This window comes from Coenobita brevimanus, chromosome 40 (genome assembly GCF_032717465.1).
Source record: "Coenobita brevimanus isolate Jiangsu-jjx chromosome 40, ASM3271746v2, whole genome shotgun sequence".
Classification (NCBI taxonomy): Eukaryota; Metazoa; Arthropoda; class Malacostraca; order Decapoda; family Coenobitidae; genus Coenobita; species Coenobita brevimanus.
The window spans coordinates 60,243,406-60,269,108 of record NC_136993.1 but is presented as its reverse complement, the minus strand read 5'-3'; the positions used below and the strand labels follow the sequence as shown (position 1 = coordinate 60,269,108).

Below are 25,703 nucleotides of genomic sequence, written 5' to 3'. Positions count from 1 at the left end.
ATGTCTATTATGGTGGTGAAGGCAGTTAGCGTGAATGAGCATGATGTGGCTGTGGGCGTTGATGAGGTGGGCGTGGAGCAAATGAGTGAGATGGTGGGTCAGGTGGTGGAGCAGCACCTCACCAGCTGTCACCTGGTGCTCCTTACCACCACACCACACTCACCTATCGTATCAGCACTCATCAGGTAATCATTACATTGTTGATAATATAATTTACTGTTAGTTGGTTGTCATACTGCTATATGTAATCATATAGCAATATCACGTGTGTGTGTGTGTGTGTGTGTGTGTGTGTGTGTGGACTGACTGATTGAACTAAACAGAACACTACCAGCGCAACTCCCAAGGTCATACGCCGTTAGACATCAAGGCAAAAGACGACACAAAAAAAGCAAACCAGAATCTAAGCCACAATTATAAATGTAACACATAAAAACACCAAACCCAGTAAAAACACTAAAAAGAAGCACTAAACGCCAACAACAAAACACCGAATACTAATTCGTTGAAGCGGTCCAGCTGCCTCTATATGGCTGAGGATTGCCGCTCCCATATAGCACTAAACAGGTAACCTTCCCAAGCACCGACGAAATAGGGTATAAGCTACCACCCGCCTGGTTGATTTCTTGATTGATTAATTAAATAAAAAAAAAATGGCAGCAAAACTGCCAGGGTCATACACCGCCGGATATCAATGTAAAAGACACCAACAGAGGACAAAAGCAGACAATACTCAAAAGCAGAAGTAGAAATATTAACAATAGAACAGAAAAACACACATTAAAATTACTAAAACACCAAAAAGATGCAATGAAACCAAAACAATACACCGAGTACTAAATCTTATGCAGCAGTTAAAGGTCCTCCCTTCCACAACAGGCCACCTACCAATGCACCATTGCAAGATAATGTGAGCCGTCATTCCCCTGGAGCTCAGAGAGGTACTGACGGCGTCAATCCCAAACTAACAGCGGCACTCCACCAAGTGCCGAATAGTCAGGAGAACCAAACAATCCCCACAGGATGGAGAGAGAGAGCCCTCGATTAAAAATCCATAAGAGAACCGGATATGGCAAATTCATAATCAGCATACAGCAGTCTCCCACCGACAAGACAAGCCTCGGTAAGTCAAGGAGCCCAGCTCATCATAAATAGCACGCATCTTGTTAGACCCCACCATATCCCAGCGGTACTACCAACAACTCCGAATACGTTCAGCAATAAAAGGGTAAAAATCATATACAGCCAGCTGCTGCAGAGGAGGATGTGATCCCACAGAAGCAGGAGAGCGAGCCGATGTTGCCTAAGCCAACAGATCAGCCCGCTCATTCCCGGACACCACCACGTGGCCTGGGACCCAACAAAAGCCCACACAACGGCAACAATGGTTAAAAAAAAAAAAGATGTAATTGATAAAGCCAGTGGATGAAATGCATTAAAAGACTCCAGTTCAGAGAGATCACTACGGGAGTCACTAGAAATAACAAAAAACAGGTTGGGGGAGAGTGAAAGTGATTCGGAGAGCAAATAAAATTACAGTCGGTTCCATCGTCTACACTGAATAAAAAGCAGGAGGGCTAACACCATGACTGAAAGAAGAGAAGATGACACCAAAGCCTATTCCAGTATCAGTCTTCGATTCGTCAGTATGGACAGGGACAGAGCCCTCATGATAGGAGGTACATACTAAAAGAGAGAGAGGGAGACACCTGAGAGGGAAATGAGCTCTCTTTACAATCAGGGACCTACAGAATGTCACACAAGGGAGTAGCCAAAAAACCGACCCATGGGATTCGATGTGGATAAACTGCCAGTCTACTGTAAGAACAGAGAAGGCTGACATAACAGACCGGACCCTGTAACCAAAGGGCTTCAGCACACTGGGATGAGTGTCATAATCAGAAGATTGGGAAACCTGGTACATCAAGACACAAGGCACTGAGTCTAGAAACCGGTGAAGACAATACCAACACAGCATCATCATCGACTGGCGACGTGAATCGAAAAGAGGGACATAAGCATCCATCAACAAATTCAAAATCGGGGATGACCCGAATGCCCCAGTTGCCAAAAGCACACCAGCATGATGCACCGAATTATGACCTGGGGATGGGCATCTGTAGCTAAGGAGTAGACCTAACATACTTAGTCAAGTTCAGAAAGAATAAGGGAGTAGGTTCTGACGGTTAGCTCCAGTGTTGCAATTTGTACGATAATTATCGTACATATATGATAAATTAATCTTCGGTACTAAAGCCTTTCTCATTACCGTAGGACAATAATTTTACGATATCTCCAAAAACGAATGAAAACGAGAGAGAGAGAGAGAGAGAGAGAGAGAGAGAGAGAGAGAGAGAGAGAGAGAACCAAGTTCATCTTTTTTTATATTCACTGGTGTTGTATTAAGCCCTCAAGAAATGAACGAAAAGATGTATAAGTCAAGTATACCGAGAGGAGGCATCGTTGATGCTAGTGATTAAAGAAAAGGCATAATATCATCATAGAAAGTCGCATTTTACTTTACATAAGAGTGGCAGAATTGGCAGATGCGGCCTGCAGTCCTAATAGACGCAGGTTCGAACCCCGGCCGGGGCAGGGAACAGTTCAAGGACTTGAATTTCTCAAAAAGCAGACTTTTCTGATTTAGTCCAGGAGCCAGACCACCAATTTTAACTTTTCGTTCCTGACGTTTTACCAGAAGTGACAACCAACGTAACTCATCTAATTAGACTGAGAGACACCTATATTACCAGGTTGTCACCTTCTGTGAGGGGGCTGAGCTAAGAAATCACAACTTTTTTTCAGGATTTCACGTATTCATTCTTAATAGTTACTTTATTTTACTAATGTCTCCATATCTTCAATACAAAAAAAGATAAATGGACAAAAATACACCAACTCCTTCCTAAGACAGTAGGCAATTTGAATATGTAGTTTTATAGCAATATTTCTCTTGCTATTACTGCAATATTTTGACTCATTTACAAGTATCGAGTACAAAATTTGGGAAAAGATAATTTGCGAGCTGTACAAAACCTCCAACTGTGAGTGACTTATAAAAGAAAAATGCTCTCATAATATGTACAAAATTTCTACAGTTACTCATCATTACAAGTCTGACATTTGTTTCCGTAGCTACATTAGTTTTTGACCAAAAAAGCATAAACATCATAATATCCATCTCCTTCAGCCCCAGCATTATTTCGGAAGTTGATATTGTAAAATATAACTGAACATAACTTGAAAATTTGGCTCCGTACTTCCATACTAATATGAAAACCCACAAGAAAAAAAAACTAAGGAATGAATCAAAGACATATGAAACACTTTCAACCATAAATTTTCAAATATCCTCATCGATGTCTGTTTCGTCGCTGTCATTTACTGCTTCACTGACCAAGGCATTGTTGGGGTTTTGGCAGGATCTCACACATACACATGCTAGTGAGCAACTCATCTGATTTTTTGCTACAAGTACATGTGGAGGAGTTGCACTTAAAACTTTGGCAGGAGCAGGTGGCTAGTTCAGGACACACTTTTGTATCAGAAGGTAACCAAGTGAGGACAGGTACAAGAACACCAAATTGCTTGAAGTGTTTCCTGACTGTCTGTGCTGTTTTTCAATACATCTCCACTGAATGTTGCTGCAAGTCTGGAAGCTGCATATGCCAACGTATCATAGTTGCTCTTACCACATGCTTCTTGCCAATTTCTGAAACTCATTAGTAGTATCCTCATAAGAGCTTCGAGGGTAAGCTTATGAGCACGCACAGCTCGATTCCACGATTTACCTGACAATATGTTATTAACAGTACTCTGTAAACACCATTCTCAACTAGGGCATCAGCCAGACCACCCGTACCACCAAAAATAATTAGTATCGCTAAGTACACTTAGCAGACGAAATTTTTCACGAGTTGCACTTAAGTCTGGGCAGAATACTTAAGTGATACCTACCAAACTACTTACTGATCTTAAGTACACTTTGTAGACGACAAACTTAAGTATGCCCGATGAGGTTACTTAAGTGCTTCTCATTTTACTCAGTCAAGATGCCCGCACAACAAAAACAACGAGTGATAATATGAAGGGTGATGATTTATAGAGAAACATAACAGAAAAGATATTTTAGGCCTATGTATGGCGTTTCTAACGAATTAATATATAAAAATAAGACCAAGTTGAAATAATATTACAGTATAATGATAGATTTGGAGATGTTACACCACACACAAACAACCTATGCAAGATCACTAGCGCAGAAATGAAAGTATTTGCAATACTTTGTTACTTAGAAATTAGAAAGATGCAGCTGTTTAATGGAGATAATCTTTTACTCTTTTCTCATGTACAAACAATTTCTGTTAAACATTTCCCCGTTGAACGTTTTTCCACCATTCAGCCACAACTTATCAGTCAAATATAACAAAGCTTGTGTCGTACTGTTGCAGATACTGTGGCTGTTTTACAGGAAAAAAGATGCGGAGAACAGTATGCCACACTAACCGAAGAATAATTTTGTGTGATGTGATGGAAGCGATTCGCAAATAATTTTGTCCCAACATTCAGCTGCAGCTCTACCCCATGGTGATGAGTCTTCATTACTAGTATATTCATTCAATAAATTAGTGGATATGTACAAAATAACCGCGAAATGATTTGTAAGCACATTAAATGGAAAAGCGGTCATAACCTAACCCAACTGTGTCAAAAATTTAGCTGTAGCTGTGCCCCCTGGTAATTATTCTGTTTCATAATCCTTCAACATATTAGAATATGCTTGTAGAATAACAGCAAAAAAACAAGAAAATGTATTTTACGAATACCGTCCATAACCTAACCTAACCAGTGTTTGACGGGGAAATGACCAGCCAAGGTCATGCAAACGATCCACAATGGTGCTAAATTTCAGTTATGTCTGTGCTCAGTGGTAATTACTCTGTCTTATTACATGCAGTAAATTAGAATACATGTACAAAATAACTGGGAAACGTTATGCAAGCATAAAGAGTGGGGAACCGATCATAACCTAACCTAATCTATCCATGTTTTGACGAGGAAACGAGCGACTCGTCAATGTGAGGTCGTGAAGGGATTCAGAATGAATTTTGTAATCATATTCAGCACTAGTTTTGGCGCATGGTAACCATTCTTTATCACATGCATTCAATCAAGTAAAGTATAATTATAAAACACCAGGGAAATGTCTTGAACACAGGCAACCGTCTATGTTTTGTCTGGAGAAACGACTGCCCGTCTGACGGCGTCGTTGTTAGGTGAAGCCAAAGATTCTAAACGAAGTTTGATGATTCTTTATCTTGATCATCCAGTAAATCAGAACACATGTGTAAAAGATCAGGGAGACGTCCATATCTGTACAGGGAAACTTCAGTAGGTGATATTGAGTTTTCACTTACGTAAAACCTCATTGAGAACATTGCTATACCCAGCAGTAATAAAATGTTTACCATTTCCATCCAGTAAAACAAAATACATGAGTAAAATACGAACAAACGTCTTGAGATGGAACAAATCAAAGTATAACGACGGTAAGTCGGTGACAGACATACTACCAACAAATTCAAATCTCACTCTGCACTCGATACTCAGAAAACTGTAGTACCTCCTACTTGTGAAGTTAGTAACAAAATTTTGATTGGTCATTCACTCTGTTTGAAATAATTCATTGTTTTACACATCATGATTTTGCTATGCACTGCTTTTCATCCAGCCGTACTACACTTAGGACTTTCGTACATTACTTTGCTGAGTGGAGCGCTAAGCAGTATCGATGGTAGCACTTAAGTAGTCCACTCAGTAAAGTACTCCAGGCTGGGACTTAAGTAGAAGTCAAACCATATTGCTTAGTAATTTTACAGGAACCGGTCCAGACTTCGCCATGTGCTTTCCCATCACACCCAGAAAATTGTTTGTTATATGGAATCCGCCCAGTTTTACCACGACACCACCCAGCTGTTCTGGATGAGCCCATGCCAGCTCATTTGCTTTACAGTAGAGAGCTCCATAAAGGTAACAACTGTTTCATGCTCACCAAGCTTAGCTGCTATCTTCTTGCACCTCAGCAACACAGTGAAAATGATGTTTAGCTGGTGTGCTGGTGTTTGGATGATAGGCAGATAACTAATAATACTAGTTGGAACTGACACCGATGATGTAATCTGCTTGAAGCCTGTCCATGCTGGTACCTTCTGTGCTTCATTACCATACAATCTAGATATCATCCAAGCCAAGTTTTGAGCTCTGTATTCAGAAGAGTCACAGAGTGATTGGAAGAATTCAGCAGGATTCACTGGCTCAACAAACTGTGGGGGAACCTGTTTTACTGGTGCTCTAGACTAAATTATCTCCTGGAATTCAGTTGAAACGTTTCGAAGTGATCTGTCACGATCGATGGTTGAATCAACATTGGCAACATCTAGTTGAGGCCCTCGCTGGAAAGCACCCACTTGAGTGATATGAAAAGTTCCTTTTCCATCCAGTGTTTCTTCCAGCAAGTCAAGATTGTCTGTAGAGAACTATACAAACCGACCAGGGACCACATTTTGGGGTATGAAGGTGTTATCATTCTCTGCATAGCGTTCCAGTTGTTTTGCAGCAAAAGAGGTAGTAATCCTCTCCACCATGTCATAACTGACACTGTCACCAGTGCCATGCAGATAGTTGACTAAATGGTTTGACCGTGTGGCATGATAAACATAGAGACCTGTCCCAATTTGTTTCGGAGTGTTCTTCCGGCCTTTGGATGCTGCATTAACAATAGCTTGGCAAACATTTAATATCCGTTGTTGGTACTTCCCAGTTTGGTCATGCTTTGGAGGGATCTCAAGGTCAATTTCTCGTTCCTGTGGATCTACGATCCATTTGACTATAATGTACAGGCTGTCAGGTATGCATCTCTCTGCAGCCTCCCTGGAAAGGTTGTCATATCCTGGATGGCCTGGTGTTGACAGAAGATCAGCGTTTATCTTTGATGTCACGTGGTGCAAGGAATTCTGGTAAATGACAAATTAGAGAACAAAAGAAGGGGCTGTGTCATGTTTCTCTGTCGTCTGAAGCATATCTTGTCACCAAAGTAACCTTTAGCTTCTCTTTCAAATACTGTGATCGAACATGTTCGTCAATACCTGTGTCAGAAAGCAAAGTATTGAATTTTGTCACAACATCATCCATGCTATAGACATGTCCTGCACTAAAGTCAGCTTCTAACATGTGTATGAGAGACATAAATGACGATTTCCTCGGGCCATCTGCGCTTGGAGCATTAGAAGAAGATGGTTCCTTATCGGCTTTTCTCCTGTATGAACTATGGTAATAGGCATCGTATGCAGTGAGGTCGTTCACACCTATTCTGCGCTTTAAAACATAATTATACCCAGCATGGCCATGTATGACAGGATTTCTATTCTCAGTCAAGATCTGATTTAAACCCTCTTGCGTCTTCCTTGTCTGACACTGTTTCCAGTCCACATTAGGTACACGTCCACGTGTGATGGTAGAAGCTTCTGGTAGAGGTTGTGCTGTCTCTGGTTTTTGTGTAGGTTTCTGTCTATGTGATCTTTCTACCATCCCCTGTATATTCAACTTACTTGCGAATGACGAATAACATTCTTTGTGCCACTTTGACTGATGAGTTCTGTGATCAGATACATGATGTTGTAAGTGAATGAGGCATTCTGAGGTGTCATCATTTGTGACACGTGCATCATATGCTTCTCGTATGTGTCACATCCTTTAGAAGTACCATTATAAAGTTTCTTTGTGCTCTAAGTTTGGCAGATAATACAGGGTTTCCAATTTATGCTTCATTTTAGTCTCTTTGCTGGTATGACACCGACCGGTTCAATTTCTGGGAGGTTTGATTCCATGTCTTATGCTTTACCACAGTTTTGAATGTTAGACTACATATTAATTCAAAAGGTTAAGGAAGGATCATGCAGGATTTGCTCCGCGAGGAATATCGTGCAGAAACAGGGAATATCATGCCAAGAAGGTTAAGGAAGGATCATGCGAGATCTGCTCAGCGAGGAAGATCTCGCAAGCAGGGAATATCATGCCAAGAGGACGAAACTAGCAGTGTCCAATGAATCTGATGGCTATGCATTCACATGCACACCTGCAAGGAAAGGATTAAAAAAAAAATAGTAAATAAAATTCTGCATTATTTCTCTAATGCTTTGCTCAGATAACACTGTAATAGATGTAAATTTGTCAGCATGTCAATGAAACATGTTCATGACCAAAGAAATGCTGATTACCAAACCAAAGGAAACACCATATCCACACAATCATCATCTGCGATTACTAAAAGTACTTAAATGGTATTTTAATGAAAGCCATACTCAAAAAACACATATTTTAACACAGAAATCAGGTGTCTACGTGCCTGTGTGCGAGAGTATTGCAAAAAACTGAAAACCACTCTGCTGTTTGCAGCAACCTTGAACTTAGTTATTGTGAGGCCCAGCACCACCTGGGAAAGTGACAATCTGCCGAAAATGTACCACAAGGACCCCAGTAACGAATTTATAGTGGTAGTTGCTTTTGTCAAAACATCGTGAACGAACTCAAAAAATAGCCCACTTTATCAAATATGGCTCCTTGATTAATCTACTAGGTGACCCGCCGACATGTCATAAAAGTACTCCCGCTAATACCAGTACCAGTACACCAGTCCTATTGCTGATGTACACTGTATGGAAACTAGAAAAACTTGTTTAGCGTACGTGCAATTAATAAGAGATAAAGTACAAAGAAAATCACTAAAGATGTGCTACGAAGCCTCCTAATCCACCTAGAATACTGCCGTCAGTGTCAAACTTATGGCATTATCTGTACCAATATTTCGGTCAACAAAAATCGTTGGGTAGGTAAAGAGCAGTTTACAAGAAAAATAAATCATGAAACGAAATAGAACACATTTTTACCATTTTTCTTACAAGACAACCGCCTCTCCCCAAGCGGTATCAATATGCTGTGAATGTTATATACCACAAATTTAGTAAATAAACTCTCTCTCTCTCTCTCTCTCATATATATATATATATATATATATATATATATATATATATATAAAATTGTGTATGTGTGTGTGTGTGAATCAAGTGTCTGTGTGTGTACGATAAAATGGCTGATATATATATATATATATATATATATATATATATATATATATATATATATATATAGATGGAGAGGATGGAGGGTGAAAGACTGACGAAGAGAGTGTATGTGAGTGAGGTGGAGGGGGAAGAGGGAGGGGGAGGCCGAGGATGAGAGGGAGGTATGGGGTGGAGAGGTATATGAGAGAGGTGGGTGCGAGTTGGGAGCAGGGCCGTGATATGGCGGTGGACTGGGAGAGATGGATGCGTTTTGTTTGTTGCCACCCCAAACTTGATTGAGGAGTCAGTCTATATATATATATATATATATATATATATATATATATATATATATATATATATATATATATAAATTGTGTATGTGTGAGTGTGTGCATCAAGTGTTTGTGTGTGTACGATAATTTTGGTGAAAATTCCATTATTATATGGTCTCTGTACGATAATCCTGTGTTTCTGATCTGGCAACATTGGTCAGCACCCCTGAAGGTATGAGCCAAAACTCTCAGAAGACTCAAGGCCTTAATACATTTTGCCTTGGCATAATGCACATGAGGAAAGATAATCAGTCATCTATCAAATACCCAGAAACCCAATATTTTCCACACCAGAGATTCTGCGACCTTGGGGATACAGCTTAGGGTTTGCATGAATCCCACATGGATTACAAAAATGCATAGCCACTACCTTTGTTGATGAAAAACGGAAATCATAAGGAACTCTATTAAGAGCCAGCTCTAACTTAATCTCAGCTATAGAAAATCGAGATGCAATGAGGGAAATTGAAAGGTCATCCATATACAGTGAACCACATAAGCCACCTGGAAGTACATTGGTTACACTGTTGATGGGCAGTAGGTAGTACCCTCACTCCCCTCACTCAGACCCTTAAAAAATAGTTAGATATAAACTGCTGAATAAAATGAAGCATGCGTCCACGAGGACAAAACTCATGAAAGAAAGAAAAATGTTATGATGCCAGGGAATGTGATTTGCCTGCTCCAGATCAAACAGAAACGAGACCTGGTGTTGATTAGCGGAGAAGGCCACACAGCCAAGAGATTCCAAGGCCACTAGGACTTCAGAGATAAACCGCATTTTATTAAAACCACACTGGACAGCGGATATGAAGTTACCTCTCTCCAAAAACCACACAAGCCGACCATTGGCCATCTTTTCCAAGACCGTACACATACAAGAAGTCAGAGATACAGGCTGATAATTCGTCACCTGTAGGTGCTCCGTACCTGACGTGGGGATGAGTTTAACTACAGCAGCAACCCAACAAGCCAGAAACTGACAACTACCCATGATCTTAAGAAACTATCTATCTATCTATCTATTGCCAGACACCTCAATCCCGTTTGGGGTGGCCACAAACAAATCGCCTCCAAGTCGCCCTGTCCCCAGCCATTTCACTGCCCTGCTCCCAACTCACACCCCCCTCTCTCATATACCTCTCCACCCCATCCCTCCATCTCATCCTCGGCCTCCCCCTCCCTCTTCCCCCCTCCACCTCACTCACATACACTCTCTTCGTCAGTCTTTCACCCTCCATCCTCTCCACATGGCCAAATCACCTCAGTGTGTTCCTCATAACGCTTCCTATCACATCCACATCCACACCACAACGCTCCTTTATATCCTCATTCGTCAGCCTGTCTCTCCACCTGACTCCACAGGCTCCTCTTAAATAACTCATTTCCACTGCTCTCACTCTTGACTTGTGTCCTTCCAACAATGTCCAAACTTCACTTCCGTACGTTAGAGTTGGTATCACAATACTGTCATGTAGTAACTTTTTCACTTCCATGCTCACTTCCCTGTTTCTTATCACTGCTTTCAAGGAACCAGCAACCTTTCTTCCCTGCTGTACCCTTTCAAGCACTTCACCCTCCAAACCTCCATCCTTACTCATCACACTACCCAAATACTTAAACGTACTCACATTTTCCAATTCATCACCATCTAACCTCGCTGTACATTTACTAACTTCACCTCTCTCAAAGACCATCACTTTACTCTTCCCTACATTCACCTTTAGGTTCCGTTTCTTACACACTCTCTCAAACTCATCCACCAAGCCTTGCAGCTCCCCTTCGTCTTCACTCAACAACACAGTATCATCTGCAAACAACAGTACAGGGAGTTTCCAAACACTATCCTCTCTCACCAGGGCCACTCCAATATCCACTACCCTACCTTGTACCTCTTTTATTACCCCATCCATGTACAGATTGAACAACCATGGAGACATGACACATCCCTGTTTCAAAACAACTTTCAAAGAGAAAAATTCACTTAGTTCACCATCCACACGCACTGCAGCCTTCGCACCATCGTACATACTCTTCACAGCATTCAACAACTTCCCATCTACTCCATATATTCTTAACACTTTCCACAATCCTTGTCTATCCACCCTGTCATATGCTTTCTCCAAATCCATGAAAGCCGCATACAACTTCTTTCCCTTCTCTAGAAACTTTTCCACTAAAGATCTAAGAATGAATATCTGATCTACACAACCTCTTCCCTTCCTAAAGCCTCCCTGTTCTTCTCCAACTAATTTCTCTGTTCTTTCTCTAACTCTGTCTATAAGTATCCTACCATACACTTTTCCTATTATACTAAGAAGACAAATGCCCCTATGATTACCACACACTTCTTTTTCCCCTTTTCCTTTGTACAAGGGAATAATTATACCTGACTTCCAATCCTCCGGGACTCTACCTTCCTCCCAGGCCAATCTGCACATCTTCCACATCCATTCTACTACTATCTCTCCCTCATGCTTCAGCATTTCACCACACACTCCATCAATTCCTGGGGCTTTCCCCGATTTAACTTTCTTCATTGCTTCCACAACTTCTATCCTACTGATTTCTTCCTGTCTTCTCACCTCCCTCCTTCTCCCAGCCATTCCCCAGCCACTTATACTCGCATTACTTCAATCCTCTATGTTCAACAATTCCTTAAAGTGTTCTCTCCATCTGCTCACTTTTTCTCCCTTCTCCACTAGTAATCTACCATTTTTATCTTTCACTCCCCTGCTAACTTCACTTCCACCCTGTCTTACTCTTTTCACTTCTCTCCAGAACATTTTCTTACAGTCCCTCCACTTTACACTCAAATTCCTTCCAAATTCCTCATCCACTCTCTTCTTACTCTCTCTTACTAATCTTTTCACCTCTCTCTTCCTTTCCACATATAACTCTCTCTTCCGCCTCTCAACTTCTTCCACGCCCCTATTTCTCACCCATTCATTGTATGCTTTCTTCTTTTGTGCCACAGCCTGTTTCACCTCTTCAGTCCACCACGCTGTTCCTTGCACCCCCCTCCGCCTTCTCTTCCTTCCACACACCACATCACATGCTGCACATATTTCTTCTGTAAATATCTTACACACACCTTCCACGTCTCCCATCTGCTCCAATTCATATTTGCCCAATCGTTCCTCCATTTCTCTCTTATACTCTGCCTTTTTCTCATCCTCTTGTAACCTTTCCACTCTCCTTGCAACTACTCCTTCCTCTCGTCTTTCCCTTCTTCTATTCCTCCATCTCACTTGCATCCTAATTCTGGCCACCACCAAGTAGTGGTCAGAAAGTCCACTCCCCCAACCTCTATACGCTCTTGCATCCTTTCATCCACACACACATAATCAATCATTGCCTTCCTTTCATTCAGTTCACCACCCACCCTTCTCATCACTCGCCATGTATACCTGTGGATCATTTTATGCCTGAAGAGGGTATTGGCTATCACCAACCCCCTCCCAGCACAAATGTCCACTAACGCACTCCCATTCTCATCTATCTCGGCAGGCACACCCCACTCACCAACCATTCCATTCACCTTCACATTACCAACTTTACCATTCATATCACCAATCAAAAACACTCTCTCATTCCTTCCAAACTTTTCCATGCACACTTCCACATTTGTCCAGAACTCTTCTCTCACTCTTCTAGCACGATCTTGCGTTGGCGCATACACACACACAATCGCCCACATTTGTATTCCAACTTTCAACTTTACCCACACAATCCTTGACCCAACTGATCCATACTGTCTTATGCTCTTCTTCCATCTTTTACTCACAACTATACACACTCCTTCCTTTGCCCTCTCATTCTCATCTACTCCTGCACATATACCCCATCCATACTCCCATTCTCTCACACTTTCTCCTCTCCATTTTGTTTCAGTTATTCCACATACATCCACTTTCGCACCCTCAAGCACCTGGACAATCTCTCTCTCTTTCACCTCATCATTCGCTCCTCTTACATTCCAAGTTGCCATTACCAAGTCCTTTGTCCGGTCCTTGGTCGTCATCATTTGGTCAGTCCTTGTCCGAGGCTTCTTGTTTGTTTTTTTAGTTAGTTGTTTTCCGGGGAGGGGCACTAACCCTCCGCCAACCCTTTCAGTCGCCTTTTACGACAAGCAGGGATACTGGGCGAGTATTTCTTAAGAAACAATGACAATAAAAACGGAAGAGACTCATTGGACAGGTGACGTAAAAAGGCATAAGGAATATGATCACAGCCAGGAGAGGAATCATGGCACTGCGACAAAGTGGCCTGGAGTTCAGAAATAGAAAAGGTGGCCTTACTGTATAAGGAAACATTCACACATGCACTGGAACAAGTACTGGCAATATGTAAACAACACAATAACGAACAAGATGCAAACATGCTGGGAACAGCAGCATCCAGATCATGTTGAAAACATCATGATGAAGTCTCAGCTGTCTCGTATGGACACACTTATCCCATTCTCTCTGCTTCCACCAGGTTTGAAACTTCACTGTAACATATTTGCATACATCTGTCCAAATACTGTTGCATACATGTATCCAAACATGTTGCGAGCTGTGTTGTCAACACATGTTCGAGTACAAGTATGGACGTGCACTAAGATTTTCCCGCAGAAGAGGCAAAACTGAGACCACGACACTCTAGGCACCAACGGTGGCATTCCGAAGGTGAATCTGTATCCTTCTGTGACATGCTGGGAACATGATCAACAAGCATCTTTGGAACAGCAAAAGGATCAGCCACAGTTCCACCTGCTACAGATAGAACAGGAGAGGAGGGAATTGTAAATTTGCCAGGTATTTTCCTCATCCGGTTCCACACCTGAGTGAGGGAAGTCCTTGAGATGATGGAGGAAACATAACACTTACAGGACAAACATCCGGCCTCCTTTAAAACCCACTGCACATGAGCTCGCACCCTTTGATCAGCCACCAAATACTGAGGATCCCCATGGTGGCGACGAAGCTGAGAGAAGGTACCTTGTTCCGCTCTCACTGTGGAACTGCACTCAGGGTTCCACTGAGGAACTGGACATTTAAGAAACTGACCTGTCCTTCTCAGAAAACCACATCAGTGAAATAAGACACCGTCTCAGAAAGATAGCCAAAATCTTTGACAGAATGGTCAACGGAGCATAATTCATTGAAAAGTGACTAGTCTGCCTTGTCCAGGCTCCAGTGAGGAAGACGAGGCTGAGGTTCACCCTCAGGAGCAGTTGAAAGTAATGGGAAATGGTCGCTCCCATTCAGTTCTGGCAACATATCTCAGTTAAAATCTAAAACAGCATCAGCTGAGCACAGGGACATATCATTAGCAGTAAAAAGTCCCTGTCTGGTTATGGAAATACATAATCTCATTGGAATTTAAAACACCCAACTCCTCATCCTCCACCAAGGAAGCCAACATAACACCCCGAGGGCTGGCCTCATTGCCACTCCACAGTGGATGATGACCATTCACGTTGCCTACAAAATGGAAGGCCATGAAGAAGGTGTTTCAGAGCCGCCCTTTCAACAGTCACACTTGGGGGAAGATAAAGACTACAAACTGTACACTGACAATGCAGAAACTCTCGGACAGGAACAGCTTGCAAGGGACTGGAAAAGTCCAGATGAGTGAATGGAACATCATGGCGATGGAAGATAGTGGCCCTTCAGTGACAAACGTGGCCTCGGACCAGATCAGAGTAAAAGGCATTGTAACCAGAAGGACGTGCATACGGGATAAAATTGTGGAACATGAGTCCTACCACCTGGCATATAAAACCCTGATAATTCCACTGAATAATAGAATCTATAGCAGAGGGAGGATCACGATTGAATGCGGAAGTGTACAGTCCTTGACAAGCAAGCATGTTTGGATTCATGCTTAGGAAAGCCCTTAGAAAGAGATTGCCAAGCACCAGGAACCTGCACATTGTGCTGGTGATCTGAAGGTAAATGTGAGGACGTTGAAGAAGGAAGTCCTCCATCAACCTTTCTCTGAGGCAGAAGAACAGGTTGCCTGAAACGTGGCTTGTAAGCCACCTCGGTGAACCATCAGCCTCACAGGTAGGAGCAGATTCCACAGAACCAGAACACTGTGAGGGTGATATCCTATGCAGCAGAACTGAAGCACCAACGATCCATGCAACACCGTTTTTAAGTCGGGGCAGGTCCATAGTCGAAACACCGACATAAACCTCCACCTGGTTAGGCTCCAAATACTCAAGGGCAGAGGGGACAGCAAAGAGGCCCACACAAGGTTCCACAACAAAGACATTAGGTGGACAGTCTTCAGGGTCACAGAACTCTGAAGAACCATGGTGATGCTTGCTAGGTAAACAATGAACCTTGGGGAGGCTTGATAATGTAGGACAAGGAGATACGAGGCGTCTCGTGGACAAAGGGTGAATGCGCCATTTTTTTTTTTTTTTAGTTATGAGCGTTTAAAGTTCAGGAATAGGTGGCAGACATAGAATATTATAGAATAGCATGTTATTATATATCATTAGAATCCTCTGAAAGAGGCAAATTTATACTGCAGGAAAAAATGAAAACACACACACACACACACACACACACACACACACACACACACACAGTAAAACACGCGATGGTGTTTTTTCAGGATATAGTAATTATTGTTCAATCAACTTGAAATTCATTCCTGTATTAGATGTAAATGAAACTAAGATACTGTGAAATTTTCAGCCAAAAATTCCTATAATTAATATTTTTCCTATAATTATTAATTAAATATTTTCATCTCCTTATCGGCAACAGGTTGTTTTATTGTGTGTATGATAACCATTATATTGTTAATGACTGACACAATGAAGTTATAATACTCACCAACTATTTACAACTCCAACCGCACACCAAGATGAAGAGGGGGGGAGGGCCTAATGGTTAGTAGTTGAGGACATCATCGGAGTGTAAACAAAGCCAGGCTTCACTCACGTGCTTGGCGGGATGACTAGCGGGGGTGCTAGCGCGCGTCTGATAGGCTGAGAGGCGGCCCTTTAACTCTGACAGAGGGAGCCGCTCGCCCATTGGCTGGGCGCGTGCCGACATTCGCCCCTACCGCTCTGAAATCGCAGACCCTCCCCGCCCTCCTCATACTCCCCTCCACGTGTGCAAAACAAGGGAGATTGAACCTAGAATTCTGAACCCACATGGGTCGGAATCGGAAAACGCTCTTCACCACGAGATTTTCAGTGCTTCCATCTATCGGAAAACATGCATAACTCATTTTTGATGGGGGTGGCGCATTCGCCCCTTGTCCACGAGACTCCTCACTGATTTCTGATTACTGTCTGTGTCGTCAACGTGGATATCCACCAACACCACTGAAGTAGGCAAACCTCCACCACCGAAGTGGGGACAGAAACAGTCAGAGAAGAAAGTGAGTGAACACCAATCCCACAAGCAGTACTAACCACGGGAACAGCATCCTTCAAATTGTCAGATGAAGATGTGCGCAATGGAGCAGATCGAGGCAGCGTCTGAGACACAGGACGGCACATAGGAGCATCAGAAAGGACAGAAGAATATGTAACCTCGAGCTGGTAAAAGAGAGTCTGGGACCTTCTCTTTGCTTCTGGAAACAAATCTTTCTCACTCATATGGATGGATGAAATCTCCTCCAAGTAACAGACAGTGTCAAGGAAATACAGCATGGGGAAACGCTTGACGATAGTATTCAAGGAGTACTGGACAGTCACCAGTATGGCTTGAGCCACCGCAGGAGACAGACACCCATAAAGCCAGCCTGCGCACAGCTGCAAAAGAAGCTAACATGTCCATATCCTTGACAGTGGAAACATCATTTTGGGGTAGGAATGTATGGCTCCACAGGTGATAGCCACGCAAGTTTCACAGAAAGCAACGTTAACTTGCATCTCAGGAACAAGGTTGCAATTGGGGTCATAATACCATCTATTTTCTTCTGCAGGCATCAGTCACCACATTATAAGATCGCACTTCCTCCAACAATCGTGTCTTTGAGTATCGAAGGTCACGGGAAATAATTACACCATTACACTGGTTGAAGTTAGCATGGGGAACACAAGAAATATCGTTACCAGAAACAGTGGTCATAGCCTGTAGATGGGAGCTCTTCACTTGGAAGGACATCTCAGCAAGGATGCTTCCATCCACCTGGGAAGAGATTTTTGGTTCATGGCCACAATAAGCAACAATGGCACAGTGCAAGTTAAGAATGTCAAAATCTAATACTGACCCACACACAGAGAATCTCACTACTAGATACGAGTATTTCACATATGAATCAGGCACTGTTTCGTCTAAGCCTGACTGCAGTGCCACTCTAACCCTCAGATCCTGTTGGATGCTGTAGCTAATGAAGACCATCCCCAGGGGCTTGGAAATGTTCCAGAGTGGCTATCAGAGGTGATGAGTTTAAAAATCCACGGACAGAAGTAGAGTTGTCAACAGAATTAGTACAGAGCAAAGCCATAAACTGCACAAAATGCTTCACTTCCTCACCCTCCCACACACCACGGAGCCCCCCAAAAAAGAAAGGTCATATACCAGGGATAAAATGGCTGGTGACCCAAGTGTTAATGAAGCACTGTAGTATAGACAGGTAACCATCAAGGAACCTAGACAAGAGAGACTCTAGGACAATAGAAGCCACCAGGCACCCCCCCCCCCAATGCCCACTTGACCTTAGCAAGCAAGTGACTGGCCGAATGACTTGGTCGGGCCCAACCAGGCCTCTCATCTAGCCAAAAGAGGTGACCAAAGAGGTGTGTTGCTACAGTAGTTGCAGGACGCATCATGCAGGATTCCTCAACCCTCAGGACAACCATTTCCCAATATTACGGGAGGCCACACACAGCAAACAAGTGGGGAGGCAAAAGCCATGCCAAGATGGAGGACATGCAAGGTTGGCAAACAAGTGGGGAGGCAAAAGCCATGCCAAGATGGAGGACATGCAAGGTTGGGCAACATCATTGGTACCAGTGACCCTAAAAAGGTGGGCAGGCCCCCAGAGTAGGTGGCATTGCCAGTCATGCTTCAAGTCACACCACCATCAAGTCAAGGTAACCCTTCCTCAGTGTGTGTGTGTGTGTGTGTGTGTGTGTGTGTGTGTAGTGCATCCCAAACGGAAATATGAATTCAGTGAAATTTGGCAGGATAGTTAGAACTGGGTCACAGATGGGCTCGTTTCAACCTTATGTCGATTTAAATTTTACAGTGGGGAGCTTTGACGCCTAATATTTGTTCCCACTTGTGCTACACTGTGCAGAAAATGCGGCGAGGCTTTTCTGTGGTTTCATACATTTCTGACGGAGCAATTGCTTCATGAGTCAGTGCATACATCGTTTGTTTTGTGCATAGCAAAACACGGTTCAAAAACCGATGTAATTTTTTCAAGTATTTAGTTGTCAGATAGGCCCTCAAAGGCACATGCTTTCTCTTAACAATAGCACTGTAACCACATTCTCAACCAGGCACCACTTTCTGCACGTATAACTGCTCAGTTCTATTAAGAATTTTGCCCTACAGTATGCAGGGAAAGAGGAATTACTGGCTCCAAGTGAAACTAATCTTTACACCAATGGAATAAGTGACAAAAAGGGAAAGAAAATATGTAGTGAATTAAAGAGTAAAAGAACAAAGGGGTTGCATTAGCCAACTGCAAAAGGTGGGTTGTGGGAGTTTGTGTGGGATGTTTCTAAGAGGTTGATTGCAAAATTTATGTAAACTAAGATCACAGTAATGAATACGAGGTGGGATATGACCAGTTCCTCTTGACAATGTGGTGAAGAAAATTCAAATCAATGATACAATATGGATAGGGTTAATGGAAGTGAACCTAAAATGCTCTGGGTAAAAAGAGTTAGTAATGGTTGTGGGGGACTTGAATGCAAGGTGGGAGATAGAATAATAAAAAACGATGTCTGAGGTAAATGAAATTATACGTGGCACATTGACTGGATAGGTAGAAGGGAGACTTACTGACTTTGTGTTGGTAGACAGACACGTGAAAGAATGGTGCTTGAAATGATGCTCGTAAAGGGGCAGCAAGAGAGATTTAACCACTTGGTGGAAGAAGTAGTTTAAATGCATAGAGGTTTTGGCTGAAGAAAAGGACATTCGGGGTAAAAGCAGTATAAGTAAACAGACTTTCCAAATAAGCGTGTATTTTGATATGCCCTGAAAAAAATTAGATGATGGGAAAAAAATAATGTTCTATGGCTGAAAGGCTAAGTGCAGTGAAGTGTTAATAAAATTCCTTTTATATAGTGTGATACTGTCTGTTTCAGGCATGTGGGTATTGGAGTGGTGGTGGTGGCAGGGTCAGTGGAGCAGCAGGACATCCCCCAGGGGCTGTGGGGGGAACCCAGGACCACCTGTCGGACACTCATCATACATATCAGCAATAATAATAACTCCACCAACATGGCACTTGGGTAATATTCTTTAGCTGTATTTAATAGTACTTAAGAGCCATGTAAGTGTATATTATATTTTAATCCTGGCAATACTATCTGATTTTATTACATTGTTTTAAGCAAGACTTCTCTCACTGTATCAGAAACAATCTCCATGAAACTCTACAGTAATTGTATCGGAGCAAGAAAACCTATACAGAGCTATTCTATCAAGAACAGCCTTGTTCCCAACCTTTCCTTTACTATGTAAATCCAACACCATGCTGACTGGCTTGCTTCCAGACCAGAATAGTCAACCAAAACGCAGATAATAGCTCTGCCTACGAATCCACTGAAACAGCCACCAATAGTCCTGCCCCTAAGATCACTAGGGGTGCAGACCTTTATAAAAGAGAAAGCTACTGAAGCAATTATACGGTCCAAGGAAATAACTTTCAATGGAACTGGGTTATGAGAGCTTACATGGGGCTCATTAAGAATCCAAGGGAGTGGACAGGCAAGATACGAGTACAAGGTAAACCTTCCTGCAAAAAACGAGCAGCCAGAACACATAACAGGGTATGGTCTTCTGCAGGTGGTAGGCTAGTATAATGTCTTGGGTAGCCACACATCCCTGCAACGATGACCCCAATTCGGTTTTAGTGATCCTCCGGGTCACTTGCTGTACACTCTCCAAGTCATTACGGTCCATCAGGATGCTAATGACAACCTGTCTGTTGTAATCACCGATACATGATGACTGAGGGCCAAGCATCGTCACGTCAACCTTACTTACCCTGATCGACTATCATGGTGAATGATGTCAATGCAAAAGAGCAAAAATTTCAACTCTTCTTCCAATAGCACCTGAAAGAGGACACAGTAGACTAGAACACAAAAACTTCACACTTACACTTGCCTTCACAGTGCCTTTCAGGTAGTGCTACGCAGGAAACAGTTTCAGTTTCTTTATTTCACTAACTTTCAAAGAACATCCCAAGCAACCCCTCATTCACATATCACACTGTAAAAAAAATTACGAATGTTGTGCTCTAAGTCTTTATGGCAACTCTTTCAATTTTCAAAGCTGACTTTCCTCCATACTGAGCGTACTAGTGATGCATAGTCTTTAGAGTCACAACAGTGAATAGTAACGTCTGACAGATGACATTTTCTTCTTGTGTAAGTCCTACTTGCTTAACTGAGAGCTCTGGTAAATCTGTACATACAGTTTCGTGTTTTTATCTGGCCTTGTGCAGTCACTAATTAAATCTCTGTGTGCAATAAAGTTACCTGTGTCCCTCACCTTTGTCCATAGACTTAAATTCAGCGCATATTAAATTTTCTTTCTACCACCAAGTCATCAGATTTTCTTGATAAGAGGCTGTGAAAGTTGACCAGTTGGGCGGTTCAACACACACCAAAAAAAAAAAAAAAAAAAAAAAAAAAAAAAAAGCAGAAGACAGGGCGTGTGTGTTGGGCAGCCCCTCAGGACGCTGACTTACCCCTGACTACGAAAAAGCTCACCCCCACCGACCGGGCTAATGTATGGCCCGGCCACGAACAAACGGGCAGTTCAAATACTAACTCTGACATCAGATTACAATTGGTCAATCTCCTTTCCCATCCGTTATGCAATCTCCATTCCGTCTCCTCCTTTGTCTCACCTGATGATGTAGAGATTAGTCCAAATATTCACCTGTGGAATTTATGCGTGTTGTGGAGACGGCTCCTATAACTGTTCATGCTTTACAGTAGGCTACCTCCTTTTTCAAGCCAATGCATAGTTTACTAAATATTAATTTGCAGGGTTGTTGTTGTTGCTGATGCAGTTGCTTAAACCTGGAATGTATAGTACGGTACACACAAGTGTAAGGAATCCCCTCGTGGTAGGTAGACAGCGACCTACCAAGGTGGGTCCACGGTCACTGTCAAGGCAACCTGTAGGGATATATGAGTTGGTTTGACCCTCGGGTGGACGCCGCAGCTGTTCCACCCAGGATGCACTGCGTGGCCATGTGTACGATCCTAGTCAACGTCATAAAGGATGGCAATTGGTAACGATGATATTCCCATCCCCCTGCACCTTACATTCCGACAGATTAGTGACAAGATATGGACAATTTATGGACTATAGTACTCGTACGTGCTGACGGTATATACACTATTTTTGTTTTACACTGCCATGGTAATTGAAATGGCCCATTTTCCTCCAACACCCCATATGCCGTCTTGATTCTACAGCCATGATTTCTCTTTGGTTACCTTATACTCCCACCTGAAATCAAACACTTCAAACTTTCTCCTCTCATATATTATAACCATATATTTACCAGTATTTGTAGTCAACACACAAGTTCAGTGGATATGACTGTTTTGTCCCTGTTACTTAATGAGGAAAACACACACACACACACACACACACACACACACACACACACACACACACACACACAGCCAAGGATGCTACGTGCAGAAACATCAATTACAGGGTTGCCCATATATAACAATGGTTGTCCCACACATCAGACTTTAGTAAAGCGATACGTCCCGCGATACTTGTGTTTATTGCATTTACAGTTTCCCTTTCTTCACCCAGAAATAGTACTCTCGCCATACACACATTATTCGAAGCCAGATATTTTCATTGCTCTTTCATTTAGGCTGGTGGAGCGTGGTGGGTTGTGGAAGCTGCCTGAGACGCGGGTGATGGTGGTGGGTGGGAAGGCAGGAGTGGAGACCGTCCTGCTCCACCCCAGCCTCCGCAACACCATCCACGCCATATACTTCGCAGTACACCTCCCTGTCCATGAATCATACCCTTTCTTTCCTCACCGAAACCGTACTATATCAGGTATGTTATTTTTGGTAATTTTGGACTTACAGTACAGTATGTCTTAGGCATCAAAGCACAAACAAGTAATAACTGGGATCATACTTTATACAAATTTTCTGTTGTTGCAGTGTCTTGCTTTATGTGATGTTAATGTTAACTAGTGTCATTGTCAATTGTCACATCTCAATATCATGGGAAGCAAGGGGCCAAAAGCTTGAGATAACAAATAAGCATCTAGACAAAATCGTGCCTAACAAACCTGAACCTGATATATCTGCCAAACCTAGTTGGCATTGAAAGAACTCTTTATTTTATCTACAGTACTTCTAATAGTTCTTCAACACATTAATGCTGACTTGTTATAACATTCCGTTTTTACTTGGAACAGCGATGAGCCACGATATGCTGGTGTACCGTAAATGTCTATACTGCAGCCGTGGAGATCCAAGTGTCCAATTAACAGGCCACTGGAATGCTAAGACATTCAAAACCGTGTTCAGCATTTCCAAAGGTATATATTATCATTAGTTTTTCCTGTTTACTCCCATAAGATCCGAAAGTCAATCACTCTTCTGAAACTACTATAATGCTAAATGAACTACGGTAGTTACATCAGTATACAAAGCGTAACCTTTTCTGTTTGTGCACCTAAGGCATAACGTACCGCACTCTACACATCCCATTACTTTTATTCGTAGGAAAGTAGGAATGAATTAGCAGCCAAAGTATATTTCACTCATATTTTAGTACATATCTGTAGAACTGAGTATTCCAATAACAAAAAAAAAATCCATTATGGCAGTATTAAACACATGACGACCGTTACTTACTCTTAGCATAGAAAGCTGGACCGAGATTTCTGACTCAGATTAGTATTGAGTATATTGATAATATTCTCAATGGCTGCCATATACAGTTACAAAAAAAAAATCTGTTGCTTCCAGGTAGAGCCGATGTGTGGAACTTAATGGGTCGGACGCTTAGGGTTGTGTCAGCACCGTATTTCCCTTACATGGATTACGTCCGCAGACCCGACTTGAAAATCAACTCCAGTGTGGTCGCCAGAGACTGTTCAGACTGGAGGATCATTAAAGAGTTTTCAAAGAGGCTCAACTTTTCGTACGTAATCTGTATGTGTTGTTGATAGACACCATTCTCTTTAAAATGAGGGACTGCTAAATGATATCAAATTGTTAAATCAAACAATTTGGGTTCTTACAAGTCACATAATGTAAGCCTTTCCTCTACTGGAAATTTTATATCACACTAGATCTGGAAGTGTAGCGAAAATAATGTCTTCAGGGCTTCAATGCAAATTTTAATATTTTTCATGAAGTAATTTCCAATCGATGTAAAAGCTGTAATAAATGTATAACCCAAGGGAGTACTGAGGACAGTTAAGCTGAGATTGGAGGGGGAGAGGGTACAGTACGTAAACATCTTTGCTGTAGGATATTACGAAGATTGGGAAGGAACAAGGTAAAAAAAAAAAAAGAAAATAATGTACTTTGATTCTGCAGGAATCCTCTCTAAATCGTTGTTAGTATTTGGAATCGACCGGAAAGTAGTACACACGATTAGTTGTATGATATTCCCACACAGATGAAAGAGATGGTGGTTTTCCTAGTAAAAAGTAAAGAAACGAACAAATCCTTGAGTATACCCGTGCAGCCAAGAAAAAAATGTTTGCCACAGGCTTAATAAAGCTGAAAGTGGACGATATTATTCTACGTATCGCTGTGAGTGACAACATTAAGTAAATAATCAGATCTTTATTAGTTAGTTCACTGGAATGTAACATACAGAGCAACAGCTCATTCATAAGGTCCACGTCTTGTATTTCCATTGTAGGACCCTTTTTTTAACACTCGAGGGCATGAGACAGAGCCAGGGCCGCAGCTGGAACTTGTGATTGAGGGACGAGAGGCTGAATTTTGGTTGTCATTGTTTTTAAGATAAAGCTGCGTGGGAAGTGCTTTAATTGAGTAAGAGTACATAGGTTTTTAAAAAAATCGGTGGTAAATATTATAAAGTTATTTACTCTCTACTCGTAAATGACGAAATGTAGTAAATATAACAGCAACAACAACAACAACTACAACAACAATAATAATAATAATAATAATAATAATAATAATAAAATGAACTATCTAATTACACTTCACCTTATATGCTTAGAAAGGGGGAGCCTGGGAGCGTGTTTTTTCCCTCGGGTACACTTAGTCGTCCAGTCACATTGACAGCGTCGGAGTGAGTTCAGTAATAAATGACTCGGCATTGTCATGACTTCGTTGGCGAATAGATAAAACTATCTATCTATAGCCCGACTCCCTAATCCCGCAAAAGGTGGCCGCAGACAAAACGCCTCCAAGTCTCTCTGTCACTCACCTTTTGACAGCTCTCCCCCCATCGCACTCCCCCCTTCCTCATATATCTCTCAACTCCATCCCTCCACCTCATCCTCGGTCTTCTCCGCCCTCTTCCTCTCTCCACTTCACCTACATACACCCTCTTAGTCAGTCTTTCATTCTCTATTCTCTCCACATGTCCAGACCACCTTGGTGAATTTCTCCTAATTTTCTCAACTACATTCACATCCACCCCACAACGATCCTTCATTTAATCATTCGTCAACCTGTCCCTCCATGTCACTCCACATACTCCTCTCAAGTAACTCATTTCCACTGCTTGCACTCTTGACTTATTCCCCTCTAGCAAGGTCCATGCCTCGCTGCCATACATCAGGGTAGGAATCACAATACTGTCATGTAGTGACTTCTTAACTTCCATACTCACCTCCCTATTTCTCATCACAGTTTTCAGTGAACCAACAACCTTCCTTCCCTGCTGTACCCTTTCAAGCACTTCATCCCCCAAAGTTCCATCCTTACTCATCACACTACCCAAGTACTTGAATGCACTCACATTCTCCATATCCTCACCATCCAACCTTACTGTGCATTCTGTAACTTCATTCCTCTCAAACACTATAACTTTACTCTTGTTTACATTAACTTTCAGTT

At 42.2% G+C, this 25,703-nt stretch overlaps 2 protein-coding genes across 2 annotated transcripts in view; both read left to right on the top strand.

Moving 5' to 3' along the window:
* Positions 1-22,637, top strand: LOC145397152 (uncharacterized; the record flags this gene model as incomplete). Its single annotated transcript, XM_080270349.1, has 3 exons — positions 1-185; positions 19,737-19,883; positions 22,508-22,637. Coding segments are annotated over exons 1-3 (462 nt in total), but the record flags the coding sequence as incomplete, so codon positions are not given.
* A 23-nt stretch (positions 22,638-22,660) lies between these two features.
* Positions 22,661-25,703, top strand: part of LOC145397151 (glutamate receptor ionotropic, delta-1-like) — a 63,943-nt gene continuing 60,900 nt past the window's right edge. Inside the window, exons 1-3 of the mRNA XM_080270348.1 lie at positions 22,661-22,698; positions 23,069-23,191; positions 23,625-23,799. Coding sequence (XP_080126474.1) covers positions 23,071-23,191; positions 23,625-23,799 — 296 coding nt within the window. The 5' untranslated portion in view covers positions 22,661-22,698; positions 23,069-23,070. The remainder of the gene's footprint in view (positions 22,699-23,068; positions 23,192-23,624; positions 23,800-25,703) is intronic.